Source organism: Ursus arctos, unplaced genomic scaffold (assembly GCF_023065955.2).
Source record: "Ursus arctos isolate Adak ecotype North America unplaced genomic scaffold, UrsArc2.0 scaffold_23, whole genome shotgun sequence".
NCBI classification, from domain to species: Eukaryota; Metazoa; Chordata; class Mammalia; order Carnivora; family Ursidae; genus Ursus; species Ursus arctos.
The window spans coordinates 41,865,152-41,881,158 of record NW_026622908.1 but is presented as its reverse complement, the minus strand read 5'-3'; the positions used below and the strand labels follow the sequence as shown (position 1 = coordinate 41,881,158).

Sequence of the window (16,007 nt, the reverse complement as noted above, 5' to 3'; positions counted from 1 at the left end):
CACCTAGGCGTTGTCAACCCAGTTGACACCACCGGGCAGAACCGAAGGGATAGTTGACTGGCCACTGGGTAATGGCGGAATTAATTGGCACAAAACTCTCCCAGTGAGTTACAGGAGGCCGGGAAAAGGGTGGAGGCGTGGACTTCCCAGGGCTACAGCGACAGTTCGCCATCAAAGCACGCCCCTTTCGACCCGCCCCTTCTAGTGCTGGCCCTCAAAGCCGCACTCTCGCCCCTAGCAGCCTCTACTTCCGGGTCAGAGCTCAGACTTAGCGTGTAGAGAGCAACCCTCCAGAACAGACATGAATAATAGAAATAGGATAACGTCGTTTTTCTTAAAGTGACAGGCTCAAGACAATGGGGGGTGGTGTCAATCCAGCGGTTGTGAGGGCGAATTAGCTAGTCTCAGGTATCCGCCCACTTGATAAGGGGCATGAAGTGGATTGTTTCCCAGGTGAGGGAAAGAGGACCAGATTAGACAACCCGTTCCAAGAGCCTGAGATGCAGCCGGTTCTGTCTTCCAATCTTGCCCACTCCCAACCCCAGCTCTGTAAACAGGGCTTCTGGTCCCTGTGTCAGCTACGAAGGGAAGGAGGCGAAGAGAAGATGAGTCACACAGTCCTGCAACTTCGGAGCTAAGACTAGACTCAGGTTTGCCCCACTCCCAAGCCAGGTTCTTTACCCCGTTTTGCTGATGTGGATGTGGAGGGGATGGCCTGTCCTTAGACCAACCTTGACCCTGAACCTTCTGCGATGGGCGTTCCGGGCTACCCATCCCCTCCTGCCCTTCATTGCCCGCCTACCCGGGAACTCCCGGGACCAGCGCCGGCAGCCTCTGGGAGGGGAGCAGTGCTACCCGCCCGCGTCATCTGATGCTGTTTCCTGCAGGAGGGAGAAGAGCGGAAAAAAGTGAAACTCCACCCTCCACCTCTGCCTCCCGCCCCCGGGGCCAAAGTACAAAGGGAGGAGGAAGAAGGGAACGGGGTTGGAGCCGTCGGGCTGAGGGAGCCGGGCTCGGAAGCGGCAGCTCGGCCCAACTAAGGACACTCCAGCCACCCCCTGCGCAAAAAAGACCCAACGGAGTCCAGGCACTGCCCCTTGCTGGCCCCACCTTGCCCTTGGCGAGTGCCGGAGCCAACCTTCCAGGGCTGCTCTGGGACTGAGGGACGTTCGGGCCCCTCCAAGCTGGCCATGGTGAGACGTCGGAGGCCCCGGGGTCCCACCCCCAGAGCCTGACCACACTGCCCTGGGTGGCCCTCTAGAAGCCCGAGATGCGGGGGGCCGGGAGTCAATACTCCTGGCTCCCCAGAGAGGTTTGGGTCTGGGGCTGAGGGCCAGGGCCCGGATGCCCAGGTTCCGGGACTAGGGCCTCGGCAGGCAGCAGGGGTGGGGACCAGGGGCACCCAGGGAAGGAACCCCGCTTGCCCCAATATCGGCTCCCAGCCATGGAGCCCTTGAAGAACCTCTTTCTCAAGAGCCCGCTGGGGTCATGGAACGGCAGTGGCAGTGGGGGCGGTGGAGGCAGCGGGGGAGGCTGGCCAGAGGGGTCCCCGAAGACAGCGGCTTATGCCAACCCTGTGTGGACAGCCCTGTTTGACTACGAGCCTAATGGGCAGGACGAACTGGCCCTGAGGAAGGGCGACCGGGTGGAGGTGCTGTCCCGGGATGCAGCTATCTCAGGCGATGAGGGCTGGTGGGCGGGCCAGGTGGGCGGCCAGGTGGGCATCTTTCCATCCAACTATGTGTCTCGGGGCGGTGGCCCGCCCCCCTGCGAGGTGGCCAGCTTCCAAGAGCTGCGGCTGGAGGAGGTGATCGGCATCGGTGGCTTCGGCAAGGTCTACCGCGGCAGCTGGCGAGGTGAGCTGGTGGCTGTGAAGGCAGCTCGCCAGGACCCCGATGAGGACATCAGTGTGACAGCTGAGAGCGTGCGCCAGGAGGCCCGGCTTTTCGCCATGCTGGCACACCCCAACATCATTGCCCTCAAGGCCGTGTGCCTGGAGGAGCCCAACCTGTGCTTGGTGATGGAGTACGCGGCCGGTGGGCCCCTCAGCCGTGCCCTGGCTGGGAGGCGTGTGCCCCCCCACGTGCTGGTCAACTGGGCCGTGCAAATTGCCCGTGGGATGCACTACCTGCACTGTGAGGCCCTGGTGCCCGTCATCCACCGAGACCTCAAGTCCAACAACAGTGAGTTTTGGGGAGCATGGTTGGAGGGCGGCATGGCCCAAGCACACACCTGCCAACTCTCAGCTGAGCCACCTGGGGGTCTACTAGAGGCAGGAGCTCCTGCCCTAGGGGAGTCCAGTTGACTTGGGGTGCCATGGACCCACGCTGGCCCCAAAGCAGGAGACCCGGGCACCAAACAGTCCTTCACGCCCCAGCCTCAGAAGTCCTTGACCCCAGCTCCCAGCTGCCAGGTTAGAAAATTGGGATCTCCCAGGTGAGCCCTAAGCATCCTGCCTAACTGTGGGCACCAGTTCAAGGAAGGAGAGCTCTGGATGCTGGCGCTCGAAAGTTCGCCCTTGTGCTGTTGATGCTCTGCTCTTGGGGTAGAAAGCTCCTCCAGAACAGAGATCTTGGAGAGGAAACCCCCCAAACCCCCCACCCACCCCTGGTGGTCAAGGCTGGGGACAAGGCTGGAATTCTGGCCCCGCCCATACCCCTGACTGCATGACCTTTAGGTGGTTATTTCAACTCAGAGCCTCAATTCTAGACTCTGTAAAAAGGGAGCGACCAGGAGGGTGAAATGGTGTAAGGGGCCAGGCGAGCCTGGTGGCTGCTGCCTGGCACACAATGGGTCTGCAGCTGTGCAGATGAACATCTGAGGGCTGGATCACCGAGAGGGCCTTGTCTGGAATTAGCACTTGGGGTGGGTGTGGTGGGGCTAAGGGAGACTTAAGCAGTAAGGTACTCCCTCTCCAGCCATTTTAGACCCAACGCACTGCCCAGCATGGGCCCAAGACAAGCGAATGACAGGTTCAGAGGGCTTCCTGGAGCAGACAAGCTTCACACCAGGCCAAAAGCAGGCAGTGTTCAGAGAAGCATCCAGTTGGATGTTTGGTCAGGGCCTGGCCAGAGCAAAGGCAAAGAGGCAGGACCCAGCACTGCATACCATGCCCCCCCAGTAGCGGGGACACAGGGCTGGGGCTGATGGAGTATTGGAGAAACATGGGCAGCTCTTGGGGGGCAGTGAGCATGGGTGTTTTGGACCACCTGGCCTGGGCTGACCACATACAAGTGGCTTGTGGGGACCAGAACACCGGGACCCGGTAATAGCGGAGTCCTTGCCAGGCCTGGAGGGGTTGGAGGAGGCCAGCCAGCCACCCCACCTACTCCTCTCATCCAGTGGGGCACTTCCCACTGCTCAGTCTCCCTCCGTGGCCCTAGCCCTCCAGGGACCCCCACTCCCTGCTCTAACCCAAGGGAGATTCCCTGAAGGCCTTGGGGGAGGGGACTCCCTTCTTCTGTTTTTCCTCCAGTTTTCTTTCCAGAGAAAATGGAACAATAGCCCAGGCCCCTGCTCCCCACCCTCCCCACTGCTTCCTGCATTTCCTGCTGCCCCTGAGCCGGCTTCCTGCCCCTGCTCCAGCCTCTGCTCCCTCCCCAGCCCAGCTGCCTGCAAGGGAGGAAAGAGCCAAGGGTGGGGGGGTGGTCTGTGGGAGAGGAAGGAGCCAGGGATTACATTCCCCCCCCTTCCCCTGTTTCTCTCCCAGAGTATGGGTGGTGGTGAAGGGCAGGCAAGGTGCCCTCAGCCTCTCTGAGCCTGGCCTCCCACCTCAAAGACCCCAGTCCTAGGCCTGGGGTGCTGTCTGCGGGATGGTGGGGTGAGTCCCTGGGCTGGGGGGGGCACAGGCAGGAAACAATGGCGTGATTTTCCTGGACAATGGGGGCCTTGTGAGGAAGCCTGGCGGGGAGTGGAGGGGGAATTCTCTGGGCCCACGAGTCACAGGACTGACCAGCCAGCCCAGCCTGGGTCTGACCTCCCCCAATTCTCCCCCAAAGGACTCCCCCCAGTTGGAGACCTGGCCCAGGCCTTCCAGAAAGGAGAAGTAGGGACCATGGGAGGGAAGCGGAAGAGGTGTGAGCTGCCTAGGCCACTCCCTGGCCCCACAGAGGCCGGCCTGGGGAGGGGGCTGGGGGCCAGGGCCCTTTCAGAGGCCGGGAAGCCCTAAGTGGGGACTGAGAGCTTGGGATCTCCAGCCGCCTCTCCTCCAGATGGCTCCTGACCACCCCTTCCCCAAGGTCTATGTCAGATGCCAGAGAGGCAGCCTGGGTTGGGACAAATTCAAGGCACTTGGAAAAAAGCGGGGGATGCGGAGGTGAGGATGAGGCTTCAAAGGTGTCGAGCCAAGTTGGGGGTGGGAGGTGACTCGCCACCAGGACAAAGAAGTCCCAAGACTTTGGATGAGAGGCTGCCTGTCTCTGGGCCTCAGATTACCTGATGGAAAAAGGGGGGATGGCCTCCCAGCCAAAGATGCTGGTGCAGAAAGTGCTTCACTGCTCTGTGAGGTACAAGTAGCTAGAGACCTGACCGGCTGGTCTTCAAGAGGATGGGTGGGTCATGTCGCCACGGGAGACGGGAGTCCCTCTCCAGCCTCAACACATAGACCCCTTTGCCTGGTCCCACTCCAGCCACCTGCCCCCACCCTGTCGCGTTCTACCTTGGGCTGAGCCCATGTAGCGTTTACTGAATGCTCCAGGTCTGGGCCTCCTGCAGCCAGGCCAGAGCCTGTTGCAAAGCGGGGAATACCTCGCGACAGGACAGCAAGGAGCGTCAACACGAGATGATAGAGGCCTAATCTTGAGGACAGCTGACACTCTTTAGGACACTCGTGCTAGATGTCCCACCATGTGCAAAGGATTTAAAAAGTGTGGTCTTGTTGGGGGTGTCTGGGTGGCTCAGTCGGTTGAGCATCTGATCTCGACTCAGGTCTTGATCTCAGAGTTGTGAGTTCAAGCCCCATGTTGGGCTCCACAGCATGGAGCCTACTTAAAAAAAAAAAAAAAAAAGATCTTAAAAAAAAAGGTATGATCTTGTTAAATGCTTATGACAACCATCCGCGGTGGGTTTCATGGTCATCCTTAGCTTTATTAACTGTTCAGGACTGAGCCTCAGTCTGGCTCCAGAAGAGGGAGGGGTGGATGGCAGGCCCGTTTTCTAAATTAGAAGAAATTGCAGGCAGATTTGCCAGGCACAGTGGGCTGATGAAGGTGGTTGTTGAGGGCCCTTGGGCATCAGATAGGGCAGTGATGGGCAGCTGAACTGGCTTCTGGCCTAGAGCTCCAAATGTGGGAGAGGCCAAGGGGGAGGGGGCAGTGGGCCCTTGGGAGAGGCCAAGACAGCCTGGGGGCAGTGGGCAGAGGTTGACCAGAGGCCAGGCGCTGGGGACTACTGCCACTGAAAAGACCGAGAATAGGGGGCAGCCCTAAGAAAACATCACAAGCAGGCAGAGGCCCCAGAATCAAAGACGGGAGGGAGTGGACAGCAGTGCCGGATACCCCCACAAGGCCCAGAGAGCTTGGCCAGTGGCGGGATCAGGGGTTAGGGCTTTACGCCTGGAAGAGTGAATACCTGCTTCTGCCACTTCCTCTGAGAAATCCTCCCTTTTGCCAGGCGGGGTTAGGTGCCCACCCCTCTGCCCCACCCCCGGTACCCTAAGCTGCCCCCAGAACGGTGCCATCACCCTGCACGGGAGAGCTGAGAGGTGTGCCCAGAAACGACATATGTGCAGAAAGGTAGTTGGCTTGGATGTCGCTTCTCTACAATCACTCGGATGTCACTTTCAAACCCTTGATGATTCTATGACTTTATCTTCTTTCTGTTCCTCAAAACCTTCTCTCATTTGAGCCATGTTTGTCCTGATGAGATTTGCAAGTTGCTGCTTCTCCTCTCTGTACAGAGTATGGTGGCCCCACTTGGGTCAGCACCACGAGCCCCTGCCGAATCTGACCATCCACTCCCACATTTGTCCCAAGCTCCTCCTTTCTGGCCAAGAACCTTCACTTCTTGGACCCCTTGTTCTTCACATCCAGCTGCATCAGTAGACATCTTTGGTTGGAGTCTCTCTCTCCCCTGGGAGTGGCTGTACTAGCCAAGAGGGGATATGGGCACCAGGGCCTGCTGGGTTTCCTTTCTCACTAAGGGATTCTCTCCTGCTCCCCATCCCAAGGGAGGACCTAATTCACAGTCCTGCCTTAGCAACATGACGAGATACAGGGTTTCTCTTCAATGCGCCATTAGGGAAAAGTTAGAACACTGGCTTTAGAACCACACAGACCAGGTTGAAATCTGTTCTTTATTTGCATATGATCTCAACAAATCATTTCTCTGCCCAGTTTCCTTTCTGTAAAATGGGGATGGTGATGTGTACCTCAGAGATTGTTTGGGGAGCACTAGAGCCGAGCGTAAATGCCTGGCCTCAAGGAGCCCCTCCATAAACGTTTCCCAGCATTGCTATTTTTGTCTGATTCTACCCCAGCTCTCCAGAGCAAGGTCACCTCTGTGCTCCCAGTACCTCGCCAGCATGACTGGCCAGATGACGGTTGGCTCCTAGCTCCTCCCTTGTCCCCGCGACCTGAGCGTGAAGCACCCACAATCCTGCCCCCCTCTTCCCCAGTTCTGCTGCTGCAGCCCATTGAAGGCGATGACATGGACCACAAGACCTTGAAGATCACTGACTTCGGCCTGGCCCGGGAGTGGCACAAAACCACACAAATGAGTGCTGCAGGCACGTACGCCTGGATGGCTCCTGAGGTTATCAAGGCCTCCACCTTCTCCAAGGGCAGCGATGTCTGGAGGTGAGGCCTGAGTGGAGACAGGACAAGGCCGTCTGTGGGGCTGAAGAGAGCAGAGGCGGCTGCCGAAATCTCGGGCTGGGCAGAGAGGCAAGGCCCAGGGGGAGGGACCCAAATCATTTGGTTCCTAGTTGCTCTGGGGTGAAATAGCAATGAGTAAGTAGAGGAGGGGACACAGACCCTTTGTCTTGCCCACAGTTTTGGGGTGCTGCTGTGGGAATTGCTGACTGGGGAGGTGCCCTATCGTGGTATCGACTGCCTTGCTGTAGCCTACGGAGTAGCCGTCAACAAGCTCACGCTGCCCATCCCATCCACCTGCCCTGAGCCCTTCGCACAGCTCATGGCAGGTAAGCGGAAGGGGCTGGAGGGTGAGGGGCAGAGCTCCTTGGCACAAGACCCATCCACCCACAGACCCCTTCTCATTCTGTCCCCCTCCACTCCGTGTCCCCAGACTGCTGGGCGCAGGACCCCCACCGCAGGCCCGACTTTGCCTCCATCCTGCAGCAGCTGGAGGCGCTAGAGGCGCAAGTCCTGCGGGAAATGCCGCGGGACTCCTTCCATTCCATGCAGGAAGGCTGGAAGCGAGAGATCCAAGGCCTCTTCGACGAGCTGCGGGCCAAGGAAAAGGTGGGGGTCACGGGATTGGAAAAAGACACCGAGAAGTGCCCTCCCCGGTCTCCTTGGGGCAGAGAGCGGGGGCCGGCGCTAGGGTCCGTACCGGGCTGACTCCACTGCCTTCACTGTCCGGGCACAGGAACTTCTGAGCCGCGAGGAGGAGCTGACCCGCGCGGCGCGTGAGCAGCGGTCACAGGCGGAGCAGCTGCGGCGGCGCGAGCACCTGCTGGCTCAGTGGGAGCTGGAGGTGTTCGAGCGCGAGCTGACGCTGCTGCTGCAGCAGGTGGACCGCGAGCGGCCGCACGTTCGCCGCCGCCGCGGCACCTTCAAGCGCAGCAAGCTCCGCGCGCGGGACGGCGGCGAGCGCATCAGCATGCCCCTCGGTAAGGGGCGGGGCCCAGCGCGCCGCCCAGCCGTTGGCTGAGTGAGCGGAGGGGCGGGGACAGGCTTGTGCTGGCCACACTGGGATTGGCCGGGGATGTTGGTGGGTGGGCCTGCGAGCTGAAGGTTGGAAGGGGTGGGGTCCGGAGCGCTATTTTCGTGTGTGGGCGGGTTCTGGCGGAAATATTTGCATGGCGCCCGGGGAGGGGCGGGGCACATAAAGTTCTGGTAAGGCCTTGGGGACCGCGCGGGTTTCCTCCCCGGAATCTCCGACTCCGCCTGGCTTCTTCGGATGGTAGAGTCCAGGCCGTCCGCCTTTCTTACCGAGAGCCTGGTGGGGCTCAGGAAGGCAGTGATACCAGCCCCAGTCACCCAGCCACCGTGCCAAGCCCGGTCCCCGCACTGCCTTCGTGGCCTGGGAGCCGGCTGACGGCCCTGAGGGTTGGAATCCTGGCTCTGGTTCACCACAAACCTGCACCCTGCTTTCCCCCCAACCTCAGACTTCAAGCACCGCATCACTGTGCAGGCCTCACCTGGCCTGGATCGGAGGAGAAACGTCTTCGAGGTCGGAGCTGGGGATTCGCCCACCTTCCCCCGGTTCCGAGCAATCCAGTGTAAGAAACCTCTCCTCCTGCAAAACCTCCCCTATGGCCCCTTATCTAACTTCTGTCAAGCCTTATCTTAGGAGGTGGATTCCACCCACTGTCTCCTCCTCTAACTCCCCACACCCAGGCTCCCTCCCCTGTCTGTCTAGACTGGTATCTCTGAGTTCTCTGGGCAGCATTCATTTTATCTAAGTTTTATAGATGACAAAAGTGAAAAAAGTAACTTGTCAAATGTCACCCAGCTAATGAGGGGCAGGGCCAGAATTCAAACCCAGGAAGTTTGGCACAGTGTGCTTACTACTAAGCACCAATGCCAGCTGGAAGGACTAGATGACATGCCCCACCCCACTGCTAGCCCCAGGACCCAGACACACCTACCCCGTCTCAGTTCTGTTCAGATTCTCTGTGGCCCAAAGCTCACCCTCCGAATAGTATGGGTTCCAGCCTGATCCCCCCCTCCTCTAAGAAGTTGTCCCTGGTGCCTGACCCTCATGATGGGCCTCTTGATCTCCCCGCTTTTCCTCCTACAGTGGAGCCTGCAGAACCAGGCCAAGCATGGGGCCGCCAGTCCCCCCGACGTCTGGAGGACTCAAGCAATGGAGAGCGGCGAGCATGCTGGGCCTGGGGTCCCAGTTCCCCCAAGCCTGGGGAAGCCCAGAATGGGAGGTGAGTGCTTGAGTGCCCCCACCCCACCATCATCTTCTTCCCAATAGTCCTGAGATTCATGAAGCCCAACTTCCCTCCCCTCCCCAGGAGAAGGTCCCGCTTGGACGAAGCCGCGTGGTACCTGGATTCAGATGACTCGTCCTCCTTGGGGTCTCCTTCCACACCCCCAATGCTCAATGGTGAGTGGCCTTGTCTACCCCCCAGCAGACTCTTGCTGCACTCCTGTGGGTACTATGGGGAGAACCACAAGAAGTTAACTGCAGGGCAGGCCGTTCTTAGAACCCACATCTGACCTATAGGTCCACCAGTGAGCCAGGTACAGCCTAGGCTTCAGGGGGCCCAGCGTGCGGTCCTCTTGTTCAGGCCTGGCCTGCAAGAGGGCTCGGTCCTGGCCAGTGATAGCTGCTGTGCCTCAGTAGGCTGTAGGGAGGGAAGGAAGACCGGGACTGGTACTCCCCATTTGGGACCCAAGGGAAGCTGGGTCCAGGGAGGCGAGGGAAGCTGCCATGTGTCGTGGAGCCAGGCCGGTGGCTGCCACACTGTGCTTCTCAGAGCCCCTTCTGGGGATCCTGTAGGTGGAGAAGAGGGTAAGAAAGCTAAGCCGGGGTGGGAAGCGAGGGGATCCAGGGCCTGCTTTTGCTGCATCCGGGGCAGTTCTGAGCTTTCCTGTCTCCGTGAGGCTAGCAGCAGTTAGCGGGCGCCAGGTCTCCCCTCTGAGCAACAACCCAGTGAGGGACATGCTATTATTATTGCCATTTTAGAGATGAGAAAATTGAGGCTCTGAGAGAGAAAGTAACCTACCTAGGGCCCTCAGTGAAGGATTTGAACTCAGAGAGGCTTAGAAGCTTTCACTTGAAGCAAGGGTTGGGCACATACACACTGCTTGGGAAGCTAGGGGGTTGGGCAGAGAGCAGGGCTCCTGTGTCGGAGGAATAAGGATTCAGCTCAGGGTTGGCAAGGGGTGGAAAGGTGCATCTTCCTTGCCTCTGGGTCCTGTCAGAGCCCCTGTCACCCCACCCAGCACATCCCTTCCACCATTATTGAGTTACATTTGATAGTAGTAACAACGGGTAACGTTTACTGGGTCCCTCCTATGTGCCAGGCAATGCTGTGAGGTGGGTGTTATTATTAGTACTGGCTTATAGAGCGCAGAGAGGTTAAGTGGTTTGACGTAGAGCACACAGCAGAACAGAGATTTGAACCCAGGTCTGACTCCAGAGGCAGGACCCTGGACCCTCACTTACCCCAGCCCAGCTGCCGGCTGAGGACTTGGTTTCCCGAGCGCAAGCCCACCCTCCAGTGGCCATCTTGGGCCCGGGAGAGTTTATGACCTTGACCTCTCAGCCACCCACAGAGCCAGAAGGCTGGCTGAGAATCAAAGAAGACCCTGTGAGATCGCCCCAGGCATAGGCCATACTACTGGGGAATGGGTTGCAGCGGGTTGCCGGCTGGTGGATGCAGTCGGCCTGCGCTGACCGAACAGCCCTTCTGAGCCTCATGCCCCGGGGGTTCTGGTTCAGGTTCAACATGAAGCATGTTGTCCTGGAGCCACTAACGACCACGTGGCGCGTCCTCGCTGTGAGGCCCCACGGAAGTGATTCCGCCTGCATCTCTGGGTCAAGGATGGTTGTACCGCCTTACCCTAAACCACGGGATGCCAGGTCCTCGTGCTCGGAAGCTTAGAGGCAAATTCAAGGAACTCCTTGCTGAATTACCTTGAGCAAGGCCCTTACCTCTTGGAAACCTGGGTTTCTCAGGCCATTGACCGAAGGAACATCTTTACACTTTCATTTTGTGTACTGACTGACTTCCGTCTCCCCTTAGCTCGGTCTCATTTCTCCTGCTGGTTTGAAACATCTCTGTCCCCTTCTGCTTAATATTATAAATGGTCCGTTTCTTCACCTCTGAAGTGGTATAGTCACACTCACCTTGTGTGGTTGTTGCAAGGATTATAAGAGTGGACTCTTCCATCGAACGTGTAGCGATGCATTTTATGAGCCAGGCATCGACATGTTAGAAATGAGGCCTGCCCTGGCCTGGGGGCGGGCCTAGTCTGGCGGTCGGGGCGGCCCTCGCAGGAGGTGGCTGTGTCGGGCCTGAGGTGAGCCCCACCTGCTCCGGTGAGGAGGGCTTCCGGGAAGGCTTCGAAAAGACGAAAAAACTCGTTTTCCCCTAGGTGCTACCAGCTCCGCTCCTGACACCCCATGTGTGGTTCACGTTCAGTCCTGACACAGGCTGGCTGGGGTTAGCATCACGCCCCCAGGTTAAGGGCTCAGTCCCACCGCAGACTCCAGTCCCAAGTCCCGCTTGTCCCCTGTGCTTCTGACCAACCAGCTCTAAATCGGAGGTTCCCGTGACCTCCTGCTCAGGTCTGATCATTTGCTGCAGCGGTCACGGAACTCGGGAAAACAGTACACCTCCTAGATTACCAGTTAATGATGCAGATCGGGAGCAGCCAGAGGGAAGAGTGCGTAGGGCCAGGCACGTGGGAAGGGGCGTGGGGCTTCAGTACCCCCTCTGGGGGCGCCGCTCTCCTAGCACCTCCAGGTGCTCAGCAAGCTGGACGCTCTCCGAACCCTTTGGCCGGGGTCCTGATGGGGCCTTCATTATGTGGACGTGATCAATTGATTAAATCATTGGCTGTTGGTGTAGACCCCAATCTCCAGCTCTCTAGTCACATGGTTCATGCCCCCAGCAACTGGACCCCATCCTTAACGGGCTTTCCAGAAGTGACCTCGTTAATCGGAACTTAAATGTGATTAAAAGGGGCTGGTTAGGAAGATCAGAAAATGCTCCTTTTACTTTACTTCTGTCAGTCAATCCCTAGGAAGATCTGAGAGTTTGAGGGGTTCTGTGCCAAGAATGAGGTGGAGACCCAATGTATATTTCTTATTGTAATTAACAGCATCACAGCTTCACAGAGGGGGTGTTCTTTCACCTAGTTCTTAGATGGAAAATAAGGGATCACAGAAAGCCAGTGTGGGAAGAGAGTGCTGGGCAGAGGGAGTAGTGTGTGCGCAGGCACCGGGCTTCCCACATCGGAGGGAGAGGAAGCCTGGCTGGAACTCAGAGAGGAGTTGAGAGCCAGGGAGTTGCAGGCCTCAGGCAGCAGGTGGGGGCCTGGCCTTCATCCCCTGGGTCTGTGGGGCCCAGCCCTGTCCCTGCAGATGTTGGTTGAGTGAACGAGTGGGTGAAGCTGGAAAAGCAGGCAGGAGCCAGTTCAGGAAGGGCCTGGAAATGAGGAGGAATTTAGCCAATTCGCATTTTAGAAGGCAGGGACCTGGGTAAGAGGGGATAAGTGAGAGACTGGGTAAGGGTTGTAGCTGAGAAAAGGGACCCTAAACTGAGTCCTCGTAGCAAAAGCTCAATTTCCCCAGCATTGCATTTTTTCCTCTGGACACCCAGCCTCATGTCCCACTCCAGGCTCCGCCCAATGTGGGTGGAGTGAGGGAAGGCTTTGAAAGCCCAGCCAAGGAGCTTGGACTCTATCTTAGTGGTAATGGAGAGCCATGGCAGGTTCTAGAGCCAGAGGGACAAAATTGGGCTTTGAGGAAGCCATCACAGGGCCATAGGACCTTACCACCACCACCTTCTCAATGTCCGGTTGCCCAGACTCACCCCTGGTGGTCTAGAATAGAGTCAGGCCAACCTTAGGCCCATAGGTAGGACACTGATGTCCTGAAATGGAGCAGTCTGGTTGCGAAGTGGTGGAGAGCGAAGGCTCTATTGCCTCCACCTGGAGTGAGCCATCTCCAGCCCTCACTGGCTGTGCTGCCTTAGACACACCCTTAACCTCTCTGAGCCTGGAACCTCTGGGGCATGAGGATCAGATAACATAATGCCCCTAGATCCCTGAGCTCAGGCCTGGCACAAACAACTGAGCACTTGAGTGTCAGTTTACTCGTTTCTAGAATAGGGACAGGGATGCGTGCCTCTCGGGGCTGTTGTGGACATTGAAATTGACCTGTGTGCCCTGTACAAGCTACTGGTGGAGTCGGGGCAGGTGGGCAGAAGGACTGGGGCTGACCAGCCAGGAAGGAGGTGGGCACAGGGCACAGGTCCCAGTCCTGTCCCTGGAGCCCTGCAGATGCCCCTAGCTGGCCATTAAGGCCACTGAAGTCAGCTGGGATCTGGCCTCAGGACCCACCCCCAGCGCCCATCTCCGGGGTCCAGGGCACCTGGCTGCCTCCCAGGCTTTGCTCCTGCTGGCGGCTCAGCCTGCGCTGCCCTCCCATACCCGCCCCTTCTGAAAGGCCAGTGTGTGTGTGTGTGTGTGTGTGTGTGTGTGTGTGTGTGTGAGAGAGAGAGAGAGAGAGAGAGAGAGAGAGAGGGAGGGAGAGCGCGAGAGCGAGAGTGATGGGGGACGCCCGGTGGGTAGGCAGGAACTGGATGGGGGAGTAATGGAGTCAGGCAAGACGTTGGTGGGGAGCAGAACTCAGTCCTTGTTCCAGGGCCACTGAGGGGTCCCCGTGGCCCTCGTCCGAAGACGGCCTAACGTGTGCCCGCCCCCGCTGCCAGGTAACCCCCCGCGACCGAGCCCGGAGCCCGAGGAGCCTCGGCGGCCAGGCCCGGCGGAGCGCGGCAGCGGCTCGGGGACGCCCAAGCTGATCCAGCGCGCGCTCCTGCGCGGCACCGCCCTGCTCGCCTCTCTGGGCCTGGGCCGCGACCTGCAGCCGCCGCCGGGCCCGGGCCGCGAGCGCGGGGAGACCCCGCCGACGACGCCCCCCCGCGCGCTGCCCACCACGTCCCCCGCCGAGCCGCCCCCCCAGCTCATCCGCTTCTCCCCCAAGACGCCCGACGCCCCCGCCTCCCCGTTGAGCCCGGACGCCCCCGGCCCGCCCACCCCTGCGCCCCTGCTGCTGGAGCTGGGGGTCCCCGTGGGCCAGCTGTCCGCCAAGAGCCCCCGGCGCGAGGAGGAGAGGCGTGGTGAGTGGCCCGAAGCTGGCCTGCTGGGGGCGTGGGGGGGGGCAGTAGGGCTGGAGGACACCTGTAGAGAACCGAGTTCCAAGTTCAGCCACCCTGTGGTGAGGGATGGGGTGGGGCCCGGCCAGGCGGGTTGTGAAATAATAGGAATAATCATCGGGCGGTGAGGTGACGATAGCGAACGCCTACTGGTTGCTAACTCGCGCCAGGTTCTGTTCCTGCTGCCGCAGAGAGATTGTCTCGCTTAACCACCCCAGCGACCCTGTGAGCAAGGTGCTCCTGTTACACCCAGGTTCTAGATGAGGAAGCTTAAGGCACAGAGAGATCAAAGGACTCAAGGCTCCCACCAGTAAATGGCAGAGCTGGGATCCTAGCCCAGGCCCGGCTACCCAGAGGTCTTGCTCTTAACCACTGCGTGGTTAAACAGCAGCACCGCAGAGCAGAAAGGGCCACGGACGTTCTGAGTCAAGCAGCTCCCTGTGCAGGTGGGAAAACTGAGGCCCAGAGCCGGGCAGGGCCTCCTGTGGACGCCCACAATTTGGTGGCTGCCTGACCCCGTGCCCCCTCCCCCCACTTCCTAGGAAGTACTGTCTCACCCCCACCAGGGATATCACGCTCCGCTCCTGGCACCCCCGGCACCCCGCGCTCACCGCCCCTGGGCCTCATCAGCCGACCCCGGCCCTCACCCCTTCGCAGCCGCATCGACCCGTGGAGCTTCGTGTCAGCCGGGCCACGGCCTTCGCCTTTGTCCTCTCCACAGCCTGCGCCCCGACGGGCACCCTGGACCTTGTTCCCAGACTCAGACCCCTTCTGGGACTCTCCACCTGCCAACCCCTTCCGGGGGGGCCCTCAGGACTGCAGGGCACAGACCAAAGACATAGGTGCCCAGGCCCCGTGGGCGCCAGAGGCAGGGCCCTGAGTGGGCCGGGCTGCTCTCCCGTGCCCCAGCTGCCCTAGAAGAGCCACAGTATACACTGGAACAGGAGCCGCGCCAGCCTCTGTAGCTGCCTCGGTCTCCCCCAGGGACCCCACCCCCTTTGGGGGTCAGGAACACTACACTGCACAGGAAGCCTTCACACTGGATGGGGGGCCTACACCCCACACACACCTGCAACCTGTGGGTCCCCCAACTTACCTGCCCCATTGGGGCCCAACACTGTACCCAGGTGGTTGGGAGGACCAGAGCCTGTCTCAGGGAATTGCCCCCAGGGGTGGTGCAGGAAGGAGGGGAAGTGCAGGGGAGAGGGGCCAGCCTCAGCTGTCACCAGCACTTTTGACCAAGCCCTACCACTGTGGCCCCTGCCAGGGCTTGATGCCTGGACACACACCCCCCGCCACGGGGGTCATCTGGGGCCAGGACTCTCTGGTGCCTTCCTGCTGCCCCGGCCAGGGTTGGGGCCTCGGCCTCGGGATCCAATGAAGCCAAATAAACTCCCCAAGCTGTCTCCCCAAGCATCGCCTGTCACCTTTTTGGAGGTAACCGGGGAATCCAACCCATCACGCAGACCTCGTGACTTCATGCCCCCAGCACAGTGGGCAGTCGGCCTGGGCTGCTGGGGTCCAATCCGCTGACCTCAGTCAGGCAGTCCGGGCCCTCCTCGGTGTCCTCGGCACCCACCTTTTCCCCACCCTTGCCAGGCCTTTCCTGCCATTTCAGGTGACTCTTCGCCCCGATTCTTCCTGCTGCTGGGCCCTCCCTGCTTATCCTCAGGGCCCAGCTGCAACATCACCTCCCCTGGGCCACCTTCCCTGGCCACGCGGCCCCCACCACAGGCAGCTCATTGAGCGCGGGAGGCTGGAGCCCTCTGGGCAGCATCTGGGGGGTTTGTCCTGGGTTTCTCTATTCTGTGGTCTGGTGCCGGGAGGAGGGACCCACCCTGGCACGTGGCCCTGGGAGGAGGCACCCACCCTGGCACGTGGCCCTGCCGCGCTCCTCTTACTGCCTCAGGGTTCTGTGGGCGGCCACCCCCGCACCATGTCCCAGGGCAGGGCCCCTCTTCGGTTCAGGGGACCAGTAGCCCAGGCT

General features: G+C 59.9%; 1 protein-coding gene across 1 annotated transcript; it reads left to right on the top strand.

Moving 5' to 3' along the window:
• The first annotated feature begins 1 nt into the window (after nt 1).
• On the top strand, nt 2-15,762 carry MAP3K11 (mitogen-activated protein kinase kinase kinase 11). The gene is made up of 11 exons (XM_026483225.4): nt 2-650; nt 888-2,183; nt 6,614-6,794; nt 6,990-7,138; nt 7,243-7,418; nt 7,546-7,789; nt 8,288-8,401; nt 8,923-9,058; nt 9,146-9,237; nt 13,577-13,984; nt 14,563-15,762. The coding sequence occupies exons 2-11, from the start codon at nt 1,445-1,447 to the stop codon at nt 14,898-14,900; spliced, it is 2,577 nt and encodes an 858-aa protein (XP_026339010.2). The 5' UTR covers nt 2-650; nt 888-1,444; the 3' UTR covers nt 14,901-15,762.
• Nucleotides 15,763-16,007: the final 245 nt, after the last annotated feature.